The sequence below is a fragment of the Haliotis rubra genome, unplaced genomic scaffold (assembly GCF_003918875.1).
Source record: "Haliotis rubra isolate DU_JTF1 unplaced genomic scaffold, ASM391887v1 Scf15, whole genome shotgun sequence".
NCBI lineage: Eukaryota > Metazoa > Mollusca > Gastropoda > Lepetellida > Haliotidae > Haliotis > Haliotis rubra.
In genome coordinates, this window is record NW_025765447.1 from 609,576 (window position 1) to 624,210 (window position 14,635).

Here is a 14,635-nt window from a genome sequence, read left to right on the forward strand (position 1 = left end):
ATTGGCTTCATCACAAGCATTTTTGTTTATTTTTATTGCTTCCAGCGAAACATGATATTTTAAAGATTATACCTACAGGTTATCCTTCAGATATACACGCTGCAGACTGCTCAAGTGTGACAAGGATATTTCTATAATTTTGCTGATTTCTATAAATCTTTCGATTTGATAAAGTGTGAATTATCTCAATATCCCTGTCACAGTAGTAATATAACATCATACATATAAGTGAATGAGTAAATATTGCTTATCAACAAATTGTGCAGCTATTTAGAGATGCTCAAATGAAAGAAAGTGTCGAGTAAAAGGCCGCTTTTAGCAATATTCCAGCTATATCACGGCGGGGACATCAGAAATGGGCTTCACACATTGTACCCATGTGCGGAATCGAACCAGGGCCTACGGCGTGACGAACAGACGCTTTAACCACTAGGCTACCCCAGCGTAAAAAGTCGGAGCTGTGGTAGTGTGAAAAACATTACACGTCCATTTTCCGAAATCGTCTTTTAGTCAAACAGGTTATCCCTCCGAACATGTAAATTTTGTCGATTGTCGTCTCGGATAAATACTCTGAAAGAAACAATCTACGCAATGTAAAGTCGGACCTGACTTATCGTATCTGTGTAACCATGACGTACCGGGTTTGGGGTGTGTTACTAAAAGGTAGGCATTCATTGATAATTACATCAATAAGATCAAAAACTATAAAAAAATTTATAAGAGTTTAGTTTTGAATACTTTTGTAGGATTAGCATGGCAAATTGAAATCGACTCTAATTCACAGAAACATATTTTTATCAGTTTCCTTTCAGAATCGTATCATGCTATTCTTTAAAGCAACGTTTCTATTCAAGCGATAACAACATCTGTATTAACGTGATCCGCCGAGTTGCCTATTTCCTATTTATAGTCTGTTTGCAGTGAAAAAGTACCGACGAATTTCACTCTAAACAAAAAGGTAAATCGAATAAAGTGAAATTAAGATTGCGAATCCTCATAATTTTACCTTGCCAATTGAACATTCAAATCTCAGAATTTTATTCAACTTAGGATAAAAGTTGTTTAACAAACGATCACTATTATTGGTTTGCATTACAAGGGGGTATGCACTTTATATGAAACACCGAGAACAAGTAGTGTTGGTTTAAATTAACGCTCATCACGTTCCGCACGTGCATTTATTTCACTGTTCCATCTCCTGCGCTCACCCCCTTGTAATACAACCAATAATAACGATTTGAATCTGATCGTTTGTTAAACAACTTTTATCCTAAGTTAAATAAAATTCTGAAGACTTAAATTTCCAATTGGCAAGGTAAAATTATGAGGGTTCGCAATCTTAATTTCACTTGATTTGGTTTAGTTTCTTGTTTAAAGTGAAATTCATCGGTGCGTTTTCACTGCAAACAGACTATAATCAACAACGTTTCAACATTTGACAATTGAGTGAGAGAATGTTGTTTTACTCCGCTTTCAGCATTCTTCAAGCAATATCACGGCAGGGACACCTTAAATAGGTTTCACACACTGCCCCATGTTTCAAAATTGAACACAGACCTTTGGTGTGACGGGCGAACGCATTAACCGATAGATTACTCCCTTCGCATTGATTATTGATTAAACAAAACTTATGAGTTTTCAGTTATAAACAAGCATATTTTCTTAATTAATTGATATCTTTATTTATTATAGTAATTTGATATTTACAATATGTCCGACAGATCCGTTTGTATCAAAAGGGGAACTACTGAGAAAACACGTTTTCATCGTATTGTCTGAAACATCTTACAAAATATTAACATGACTGACTTGAACTGACAAATAAATCTACAACATTGTCGCGATATCTACAGCATACCTCTATGGTTGTATGACAATATCAAATTCGCGATCATGTTTGTACATGTGGAGTTAAGCATTAAGCTGCTATGCCATCATAAAGACGTTGTCCTCGCTTGACCGTTGTCCGGCATTGATTGTCCACACGTGTCTGAAGCTGGACGTGGAAGCTGAGCTGTCGTGGACATACCCTTGACTGTCCCGGGCACAGTGACCATCCCTCTGCAGACAGTCTGGTGTCTAGTAACGGTCAAGCAGTCACGATAAACAACGGAGTGAAGGAACCCTTTGTTGCGGGAGCGATGACTGCGATGGAAAATTGGTCACAAACAATTCAGATGGTGCTGTGTCTGAAGAGACGGTCCTTTGGGGGTACAACTGAGACTGTAAACAGTGTAATACATTTAACATGGCGATTACATGTGTGCAACTAGCTACATACCTCTCAGACAGAGCGGGCGGGGTATGTAAACAACGGAATACATTTACAATGGCGATTATAGGTGTGCAACTAGTTACATACCTCTCAGACAGAGCCAGCGGGGTATGAAAACAACGAAATACATTTACAATGGCGATTATAGGCGTGCAACTAGTTCTCAGACAGAGCCAGCGGGGCATGTTAAAGTGGTCTGAAAATATTTTCAAAAATAATCGTAATGACGTTTAATAAAGTTGGTATGTGACCTCGGTGGTACATCTGATGTTGACTCATCTGATGTTGACTTGAGTACTCAGCGATGAGTATTAAAGAAGTATTTTGCCTTTTACGTCGGCAGTTATTTCTATGTCTATATTTCAAAACCAGAGACACAATGCCAATTTGTATCAGCAATCCTATTCAGTTATTATAAAAGTATCAAGCCAGTAAAATATGGCACAGCATTACTTCACAGCATTATTCATTAAGTAGTGATTGGAGTAGGCAGACACAGGCAAGGGCATACTCTGAGGCAGAGGAAACCTTATGTGCAACATGCTCTGAGGTTCAGCTCATAGTAATACGTGCCGTATTTGTGTCGGCCTGGTCGTATTCTTATATATGTGTGTGTGTGTGTGTGTGTGTGTGTGTGTGTGTGTGTGTGTGTGTGTGTGTGTGTGTGTGTGTGTCATTTACAAAAAGTTGGGGATATTGGATTTACAAGATTGATAAAATGCAAATGATGAAGCCAAGGAGGAAGGAGATGATGAAGAGAAATTAAAGGAAAATGTGGCAATTTATTCCATTCCTTTTGAAATGCTTCATCTGTATGGGTAGATATTACTTTCTCATATGCGTTGGCATTGGCTAGTGGTATGCTCGCAAAATGGAATATCCCCTACTTGTTTTGAATGGTATATATCGATTTAAACAGGAATTTTTCATAGACAAGCCATCATCATGTTACATTCTGTATATCACAATACGTCGGAACATGTTGCACGATTGCTGGATACAACGTGAACTAGTTCATATCCCATCGAATCGATTGTTTACCATACGACTACAACACAACAACATGGCGCCATGAAGTATTTCCAAACCAATCGACATAATCTAGTCGTAATCTCAAAGAGAATTTTTTAAAAGTTTAACGCCAATATAAAGCAGGATTGAAAATAAATATTACATATGATCGGTAGACAAACTTCCCCTTTACTTAAACCAAACCATCCATCAATTCTTCCTGAATCCTACTTCACAGGGTTGTTTTGTACCATTCCTGACCAGATAACGTATTCAAAGAATGCCAGACAGCTCGTCTTGTTTTAGTTGAGGTCGATTCCAGTGTTAAACACCCACACTTCAAGTCACATTGAAGAATAGGCCCCAGTCGATCCTCATGTCAAACAGGCTGAATTCAGGTTGGCAATGAGCTATGTGACAACAGGTAGAATCTATGACTTGTATTAACCAAGGCCTCCTTTAATTGTCCTGACTCACGGAAGGAAAGCATGTTGTTTGAGGAATCTGGTATTGATGAGCTGAGCGTTGTGGCATTGGACAGGAGAATTTGAAGTAATTGCATTACCGGTGGGACCTTGAATTTCAAACAATGTTTAGTTTCTTGTGTTGTCCAAATGCATCATTGGTGCTTTGGAAAAGCGTGTTTGAAGTTCCAGTGTGTAGTACTTAATATGTGATGGGCATTGTTTAATCACGTTTAGTTTAATTTATTTCTTCAGCGCTTCGGTATAATTTGTGAATTTTCACGTATACATGATTATTTTAGGGATTCGACAACCATACAATTACAACGTTACATTGTGTTCCTGGTTGAAATTATTTGTTTTAAAATATTTGACAAATGCATACTGTGTTTGAGAACGTGGATCACACTGTGCTGTGTTGATCGATGTCAACGTTGTTGTAATCTTAAGCTTGTTAGCACCTTGTAACCTGTACGCTCGGAGACTCCGTGCGATTTAAGGAGTTTAGTTGTGGATATGTTGGTGCTATGATGCAGCAACAATTGTTCAGATGTTCCCTGTTTATTTCGTGTCAGTTTCAGTTGGTGTGCATTGTTCCAGCCACAATAACATGTCTCACCAGCTATTATAGATATACAACCACATCGACGTCAGTCCGTACGAAGTCCAATCGTGTAAATTTCAAATGCTGTTCAAGCACATCACGCTGATTTCAAATGCTGTTCAAGCACATCACGCTGATTTCAAATGCTGTTCAAGCATATCGCGTTGATTTCAAATGCTGTTCAAGCATATCACGCTAATTTCAAATGCTGTTCAAGCATGTCAATTTGATTTCAAATGCTGTTCAAGCATATCGCGTTGATTTCAAATGCTGTTCAAGCATATCACGCTGATTTCAAATGCTGTTCAAGCATGTCAATTTGATTTCAAATGCTGTTCAAGCATATCGCGTTGATTTCAAATGCTGTTCAAGCATATCACGTTGATTTCAAATGCTGTTCAAGCATATCACGTTGTTTTCAAATGCTGCTCAAGCATGTCAATTTGATTTCAAATGCTGTTCAAGCATATCACGCTGATTTCAAATGCTGTTCAAGCATGTCACTTTGATTTCAAATGCTGTTCAAGCATATCGCGTTGATTTCAACTGATATGCTTTAACATCGTGTACATTCAAGTGACAATATCAACGTTGTGTAGATTTCAAGTTTTAGCATTCACGTCATGTAGGTTTCAAATGATATGCAAGCACATCGTGAGGGTTTCAAATGATATGCAAGCACATCGTGTAGGTTTCAAATGATATGCAAGCACAGTGTGTGGGTTTCAAATGATATGCAAGCACAGTGTGGGTTTCAAATGATATGCAAGCACAGTGTGTGGGTTTCAAATGATATGCAAGCAGTGTGTGGGTTTCAAATGATATGCAAGCACTGTGTGGGTTTCAAATGATATGCAAGCACAGTGTGTGGGTTTCAAATGATATGGAAGCACAGTGTGTGGGTTTCAAATGATATGGAAGCACAGTGTGTGGGTTTCAAATGATATGCAAGCACAGTGTGTGGGTTTCAAATGATATGCAAGCACAGTGTGTGGGTTTCAAATGATATGCAAGCACAGTGTGTGGGTTTCAAATGATATGGAAGCACAGTGTGTGGGTTTCAAATGATATGCAAGCACATCGTGTAGGTTTCAAATGATATGCAAGCACAGTGTGTGGGTTTCAAATGATATAGTTGTATAATATACAAACACGCCGTGTAGATGTCAAGTGGCATAATGTACATCGTGGAGGGTTCACATGATATGCAAGCACATCGTGTAGATGTCAAGTGGCATAATGTACATCATGGAGGGTTCACATGATATGCAAGCACATCGTGTAGATGTCAAGTGGCATAATGTACATCGTGGAGGGTTCACCTGATATGCAAGCACATCGTGTGGGTTTCAATTAATATGCAAGCACACCGTGAAGATTTCAAGTGACAAGCATGCATACTGGGCAGGTCTTACACTGTTTACACGTACATCGCATACATCGTCACTTGTCTCTGTCAACGAGTATGCATGCAAGTATTCAAGAGAATACATCCTACAGGTGTACGGCGGGACATGCTTACCTGTTTCGCGAAGACCTGGTTAATAGTGATGCTTTTAACTATATCGTCCCTGTGTTGTTTCAAGTCTAGTTCCGACCCGTGAAGGTCCGGGTTAGAATATTGGCCTTCAGTAACCCATGCTTGTCGTAAGAGGCGACTAACGGGATCGGGTGGTCAGGCTCGCTTGTTTGGTTGACACATGTCATCGGTTCCCAATTGCGCAGATCGATGCTCATGATCACACTGGATCGTCTGGTCCAGACTCGATTATTTACAGACCGCCGCCATGTAGCTGGAATATTGCTGAGTGAGGCGTAAAACTAAACTCACTCACTCACTCAAGTCTAGTTCCCTAGCTGGGAGACTGTCTGGTGTAGTGGATGTTGTATCTGTAGAAAGTGCTGCACATGTACTGTACACGTGCATGTCTGGCGTCTTTCTCATCGAGCGATGTGTATTATCACGTCAAAGTGAGATTGGTTGTGGCAGATGTGATGAGCTGGCAGAAAACTCTAGCAAACCCATACCAGCCACATATACAACTAATCAATCGAGAACAACATACGGCAATAACACTGGAGCTATGTCGTCGTTACACAATCGAGTTACTGATCTATGGCATCAATATCCGGGGCTGAAGCTGCTATGTAAATGTAATATGTTGCATGGTGTGTATGTGTGTGTGTGTGTCTGTCTGTCTGTCTGTCTGTCTAGTGAACATTTATGGACTAATCCTTTAACTAGCTGGATCCTTGAAGGTCCGGGTTAGAATTGATCTTCAGCTTGTCGTAAGAGGCGACTAACAGGATCGGGTGGTCAGGCTCGCTGCCTTGGTTGACACGTGTCATTGTATCCCAGTTGCGTTGATGATGTCAATAACTGGATCGTCGATTACATATACAGACCGCCGTCATATAGAGCTATATATTGCTGAGTGCAGCATTGAACAACAAACAAAACATGTCCACCTGAATGGCACTTGTCGAGATAATATACACCTGTACGATCAATCCAGTGCTTTCTGCAGACACATACATGCACTTCACCTCAGCTTGACAGTGTCAACATCAAATAAATAATACTAGTACAATAATTGATATAGCGTGTTTCAATTAGGGCCATAGCAGTGTTAATAAGCATTCAAGTGTTATGGATAATATGCCCTATTTCCGCAGCGTTCGTCACACTCCAATGGCTTTTGAATCACCCTTTTAATATCACTCCCCATGAAACCAGCCACGGTCTACTTCCCCCGATCTTCTATCCCACGAGATATAAATAGTTTATCCTCACTCCATCTCCTGTATGAGAAAATTGTTTCGACTTAACAGAGAAACGTTCTATCAAAATCTATAATTGCCAATGACGCGGCATTTCCAAGCCCATTGCCTTCATGAACTAACTTACTGCCGTGTAATCACAAGTGACATTCCTATGGATTGAGTGTAAGGGAAAGAATTTCATTAAAAAGTATTTTGGGGCGTGTTCAACTCAGATTAAATATATAGGCTATGTTTAGAAGGAGTAATTTCATTCACGCCTTTTCTATGTCAGTAGGAAGTTTGTAAATACGTTTCTCATCACTACAAGAAATGGCTTCTAGGCGTCATTGATTAGGGAAGTCGACGTGTACGTTTCAGTCGCTTCGTTACGCATTTCGGCCACATATACCGCTAGACGAGATTGACAGTATTTGATATGAAAACATTTTGTTTGCCTAAACCCCCCTGATGCTTTAATCCAACAGACAAGCAACAATAGCGGAATCTGAAGTCTTCTCGTTAAATACAGAGACAAGGCCACTGTTAGTCATATGATATTGAACGCGCAGAGATCAAGGATACTGGAACTTCCTCCTTTGATTTGAAATTAAATATCCTCTGGGTAAATATGTACTCTCCATACACGTTTATTTCAAGACGTCATGAAATACGTCTTAGGGATTATTGTTATATTTTACTGAGAGAGTGAGTGAGTGAGTGAGTTGGGTTTTACGCCGCTTTTAGCAATATTTCAGCAATATCACGGCGGGGACAACAGAAATGGGCTTCACACATTGTACCCATGTGGGAAATCGAACCCAGACCTTCAGCGTGACGAGCGAACGCCTTAACCACTAGGCTACCCTACCGCCCCGTTATATTTTAAATACATGTGATTATATCGATTTTTGTGAGTTGGTCTTTGGAGAATATTGATTGGTGATGTATTCAGATATATTTTTATAGTATTCAGCATCACTAAGAATCCGATTTACTGTTAAACATTTTATGTTAATTTTATGTCGTTTCTTTTCAGGTGTCATAACTTATACGTCCCCGGGCGTGACGTCAGCTGTGAATGGTGTACTACGTCACTTGAATCTGCTGCACCTTGACATAACCGATGACGTCATTTCATGCCGAGAAGATGTCAACTGCATCAGCATGTCCCTTGCCTCAAGAGCTAAGTCAGAGGTAAGAATTATATATAACTGCGTTATGTTGAATCCTCGTTCAGTGTTCCAGTCGAATCGTCCGTGTTGGGCATCAGTGTCCAAGAATGTCATTCGTAGTTTACTACTCAAACGGAGTTAAAGAATGCCCTAGTTTTACATATGGCTAAAAGGAATCTGCCATGTCTTTGAAAAAACCGAGTGTTATTCGTAACTTTATTTAAATTATATATGTAGACGATGTCGATCAGAAAGGCGATCAGAAAGGCACGGTTTCCGGACTTACATTTGTAATTGCTTGTGCATGTGTGTTCCCGTGTTTTTCAGATGAACAATTGCCTTGCCTTTGCATGTGTTTGTGATGACTGCAACACGATTAACATTTTCATCTGGAATCCTGATAGTGATTTGATAGTGGTTCATAAACATGAGTCACGATACAGTCGGAATTATACAATGGACTTTGTAGCTTTTAGCTGTTCCGAATAGCAAGGCTTTGCTGTCCCAATACATAAGTTCAGTTTAAAAAAGTTTTTGATAACATACCTGTAACACCTGTGACGTGTCATCAATACCGAGACTGTCAAAAACACCTGACATTCTATCGGACAACCACGACATTTTTTTATTCAATTTTTCAAAATCCCAGGTATATCAAGGAATGAATATACGACAGTATTGATCTAATGTGCATATCATTAACATTAGTAAAGATTTCCAGCTAGGCATGTAGACGAAAGTCAGGTTTATCGCCTGTACAATACATATCTACGGCAACTAGAACAGGTAGACAATAGTGACAGAACGATTTGCACATCCATAAGAAAAATACGAGTCGGTTTACAATTCCACTGTTTCATGATCATGGGTGTATGAATCACTATAAAAATGGTGATGATGCCATGTGTTCTCGAAAAGCAGACCTGTGAAGATCCGGGGTAGAGTTGATCTTCAGTAACCTATGCTTGTCGTAAGAGGCGTCTAAAGGCTCGCTGACTTGGTTGACACATGTATATCGTATCCCAATTGCGTAGATCGATGCTCATGCTTTTAATCACTGGGTTGTCTGGTCCAGACTCGATTATTTACAAACCAGCGCCATATAGCTGGAATATTGCCGAGTGCGGCGTAAACCTAAACTCACTCACACCCAATGTCATAAACACGCGTGCAGTGGTTAGTCTATTGTTCACCTAAAATAAAATCGGGTACCAGGCATGAGGAAGTATGAAACACACCTGTGATGTATGTTGATCTCTTCTATACGAGAATAAGCAAAACAATTAAAATCTCTCATGACATTTTCATTGTTATTTTTTCGTGTGTGTTTCGTGAACAACAATGGCAGATTCCTTGTATCCTATCTGTTTGCGGACAGTACAGTATCTATTGCAGCCGGAGATCATAGATGGTCTGAAAATGTATCTGTGTACAGTCAGGTTGAAGTGACTTTTGTGTCCGTGCACCTCTCATTACTGTGTAATATGGTACGACCAATAGTTAAATACGCTATGCACGATCATCGGATTTCGTATTTAAGAGACGATTCATCATTTGGCGAGAGGGTACACATTCTGCATTCTTGGGGAAGAAGGGGTTCTTGGTGCATCGGGAAGGTGTACTTGACGATTGTTGGAAAACAGTCCCGGTGTATGTGTTCACTACTATACTCGTGGATATGTAGGGTGTAGATGTGTATTGATGGATAGAGAGGGTGTATCTGTTGATTGTTAGAGGATATGGAGGGTGTAGATGTGTATTGATGGACAGGGAGGGTGTATATTTTGATTGTTAGAGGATATGAAGGGTGTAGATGTGTATTGGTGGACAGGGAGGGTGTATCTGTTGATTGTTAGAGGATATGGATGGTGTAGATGTGTATTGATGGATAGGGAGGGTATAGATGTGTATTGATGGACAGGGAGGGTGTATCTGTTGATTGTTAGAGGATATGGAGGGTGTAGATGTGTATTGATGGATAGGGAGGGTGTATCTGTTGATTGTTAGAGGATATGGAGGGTGTAGATGTGTATTAATGGATTGGGAGAGTGTATCTGTTGATTGTTAGAGGATATGAAGGGTGTAGATGTATGTGTATTGATGGATAGGGAGGGTGTATCTGTTGATTGTTAGAGGATATGGAAGGTGTAGATGTGTATTGATGGATAGGGAGGGTGTATTTGTTGATTGTTAGAGGATATGGAGGGTGTAGATGTGTATTGAAGACAGGGAGGGTGTATCTGTTGATTGTTAGAGGATATGGAGGGTGTAGATGTGTATTGATGGATAGGGAGGGTGTATCTGTTGATTGTTAGAGGATATGGAGGGTGTAGATGTGTATTAATGGATTGGGAGAGTGTATCTGTTGATTGTTAGAGGATATGAAGGGTGTAGATGTATGTGTATTGATGGATAGGGAGGGTGTATCTGTTGATTGTTAGAGGATATGGAAGGTGTAGATGTGTATTGATGGATAGGGAGGGTATATCTGTTGATTGTTAGAGGATATGGAAGGTGTAGATGTGTATTGATGGACAGGGAGGGTGTATTTGTTGATTGTTAGAGGATATGGAGGGTGTAGATGTGTATTGATGGACAGGGAGGGTGTATATGTTGATTGTTAGAGGATATGGAAGGTGTAGATGTGTATTGATGGATAGGGAGGGTGTATCTGTTGATTGTTAGAGGATATGGAAGGTGTAGATGTGTATTGATGGATAGGGAGGGTGTATATGTTGATTGTTAGAGGATATGGAGGGTGTAGATGTGTATTGATGGATAGGGAGGGTGTATCTGATGATTGTTAGAGGATATGGAGGGTGTAGATGTGTATTAATGGATAGGGAGGGTGTATCTGTTGATTGTTAGAGGATATGAAGGGTGTAGATGTGTATTGATGGATAGGGAGGGTGTATCTGTTGATTGTTAGAGGATATGGAAGGTGTAGATGTGTATTGATGGATAGGGAGGGTGTATCTGTTGATTGTTAGAGGATATGGAGGGTGTAGATGTGTATTGATGGATAGGGAGGGTGTATCTGTTGAATGTTAGAGGATATGGAGGGTGTAGATGTGTATTGATGGATAGGGAGGGTGTATCTGTTGATTGTTAGAGGATATGGAAGGTGTAGATGTGTATTGATGGATAGGGAGGGTGTATCTGTTGATTGTTAGAGGATATGGAGGGTGTAGATGTGTATTGATGGATAGGGAGGGTGTATCTGTTGATTGTTAGAGGATATGGAAGGTGTAGATGTGTATTGATGGATTGGAAGGGTGTATCTGTTGATTGTTAGAGGATATGGAGGCCGTAAATGTGAATTGTTGGAAAACAGGGGAAGTGTACGTTATTTGAATAGCAAGACACTACAAATTGGTAGGATTGAATTTAAGAGTTTGTCCAGATACCGATATCAAATTACAGAGGATACAATCACTTTATGCTCTGTATTAATCACCTCACCGAACAAGGTGAATGAGTGAATGTTGTTGTTGGACGTGATTAAATATGCAAGCAACAACAAATTATGGATAATTTCTGATTTTTAAAAAACAAATTCTGTGTGTGTGCATGCGTGCGTGCGTGTGTATGTGTGTGTGTGTCCTTCGCTTTGCCCAAATCTAATTTCAAGTTCTATTCTGTGAGGTATTTGACATTCACGACACAAATAAATCACTCAACAATAATCGCTAAGGACATCCACAAAACCATATTTTCCATTGCCATTTCCAGAAGAATGGAACATACATTAATAATATGCACGCTATGTTTTCAGGCAGTTCTCGAGCTTACACGACACCTAAACTGGACCTACGTGAGCACCGTTTCGCTCCCCAACACCCGGGCCGTCGCCGAGGAGCGTCTTTTTGCAGACATGGTCGCCATTGATAAAGTGTGTTTATCGGAACGCCGTGTTGTCAGCAACGTGCAAGGCATTACAAGCGCTGTCTCCAGAAGCACCTCGAAAGGAATTGTTGTCTTCACTGGAGATGCTTCTCTAGACGGCGTCTTCACCCTCACTCTTGAAACTCCCAAGACCGCAATAGTTGTATCTAAAGAGTTATTGTCCAACAGACACCAGCAGGACAGATACATCGAAGTAACCGATTCAGATATGAACCTTGTAGGATTTGGAGAATTCCTCAATGCCTTTACTGAAAACACAACCTTGCAATGGATTCGTAACACTAGCTATTTCCAAGGAACGTGTTTTGTGGCCGGAAGTGACGTGACAGCCATGATATCATCATGCATCAAACCAGAATCAAATCCAGGATCCTTGGCAATGTTAGATGCCGTAGAGATTGTCAGTGGTGCTCTGACATTAGCATTGAATATGTCCTGTTCAGCGTATGACGTTCTGGCATGTCCGGCATTGGCCATGGCTGTAACACCAGTGTCCATTAGACAACGTGCCAACTACACACAGAGGTCTGGGGAGCATGAACAACTGTTGGTGGAACAGAATACACGAGTAATTTTTGCAACTACATCGCCATGGCCCGTTAACCTGACAGAGGTAGGTGTTTGTTGATGATCGTGTTCATAAATATCTCACATTTACTGAGTCAGAATTAATAGATCAAGTATTTTATAAACAATGGTTCTGAGTACACAAACTTGGGTTCGTAAGACTAGAAATCCTGTATCAAAATAAGGCGCAAACCGTGTTCCATTTCAATGCTTCGTCTCTTCAAATCAATTTCACATTTATTTAGAAATATCCGCTTCAGCAATAATTATGGAATCGTTCAAAGTTGAGGTGTAGTCTAAATTTCACATGGATTGCTGGCCGTTAAAGAAAGTGTGAAAGGGTTACAGGAACGGATATTGTTCATTTATTGTGTTTTGCATCTGATGTTTGTGTTTGTTCCGTAGGTCCAGACCAAACATGGCAGTCTTCAACTTCCGCAGTTTCTCCCCGAGATGTTCTACAACTCACACTGCCACGGCTTCTGTTCTGGGTGTGACATCTGCAAACCAATAATAACATCCAACGAGAGAGTCGTGGTCCAAGAGGGTACACTATACATCGTGGGAGTATTTCCCATCCACAAGTCAACATCCGGTGTAGCATGCGCAGATCCCAACATTCCAGGATTTCGAGTAGCTCAGGCGTTCACCGCAGCAGTTGGTCGGATCAACTCAACAGGTCTCGTGAAGGATCTACCAGCTGGTGTATCAATTGGTTGGGTTATGTTCGACTCTTGTGGCGACACAACCTGGTTTGAGAGAAAGCACCATGAGATTGACACGTGCTTGTATAAATATAAAGATGCCAACGAGAAAGATGTTATTATTCAACCAGCTAGAACCATTGCCTATATCAACCTCGATGGAAACAGGAACCCAGAAACTTCACAGCCAACAGCAATTGTGTCAAATTTCGGAATCGGTATGGAAGGGCAGGCTGCTCAATATTACACTGAAGCAGTCATATCTACTCTTATTAAAGTGAAATGGACATATGTATCCCTCATACATTCGAACGACGACCACTCCTCCAACATATTAGGCCTTCTCAACAAGAAGCTAGCCCAAACATCCATCTGTTTCGACAGAGTTTATAACATCACCACAATATCAGCATCAGAGGCTATGAGAAAAGCAACAGCTGAAACCGAAACCGTTATCCTCCTCACGAACACCACAGACACCGAGATTATCCTAGCAAGTATGACTCCAAGTGGAAGAAAGTATCGCTTTGTGATGTTCACGTGGAACGTGGGAGCACTCTCCGGCAAAAATCTCAGTTCCGTTGTGGAGGAGACTCTCACTGTGTGGCCTAAATCAGTGTCCAGCTCCCTCGATGGCGGTATAGACATGTCTGGTAATCCTTGGTTCGAAGGTTTTCAAGGGTCCACCAACATCTCATCCAAACCAGAGTTCTTTGCTGATCAAGAGATGTCCGAATCCTTACTTGTATTTGATGCTGTCGGTGCTCTTGCAAGGCAGATTAACTTGGCCTACACAGTACTGTGTCCAAAAAAGGACGGACTTTGTGATGCTTTCACAGATTTTGAAAATGTGAAGTCACACATCCAATCACAGAAAAATTCGATTCGTGCACAGTATGAAATCTCTGTACAACGTTTTCTCAACGATGGGACAATTGTATCGGAAAAGGTAAGAATAAGGTTCATGATAATATTTTCCCTTATGAGTCTTTAACATTACTTTTAAAAGTTGATTAAAATTGACAAATATCTGTCTATACGAATAATACGTACTTTGAGTGGCACTTTAGATACTGGGAAGTACAAACTAGACACACGTTATGGTTAACAACTTCTTTATTTCGTGAGGTGCGACGTTTCGATACAAATTCTTGTACCGTTGTCAAACA

At 40.4% G+C, this 14,635-nt stretch overlaps 1 protein-coding gene across 3 annotated transcripts in view; it reads left to right on the top strand.

Annotated features, from left to right (window-relative positions):
- The window catches only part of LOC124270135, a 47,680-nt gene that overhangs the window by 27,369 nt on the left and 5,676 nt on the right, over positions 1 to 14,635 (top strand). For all 3 annotated transcript variants that reach the window (XM_046705155.1, XM_046705154.1, XM_046705156.1), the window contains exons 4-6: positions 8,154 to 8,311; positions 12,065 to 12,808; positions 13,168 to 14,415. In XM_046705155.1, the coding sequence (XP_046561111.1) occupies positions 8,154 to 8,311; positions 12,065 to 12,808; positions 13,168 to 14,415 (2,150 nt within the window). The remainder of the gene's footprint in view (positions 1 to 8,153; positions 8,312 to 12,064; positions 12,809 to 13,167; positions 14,416 to 14,635) is intronic.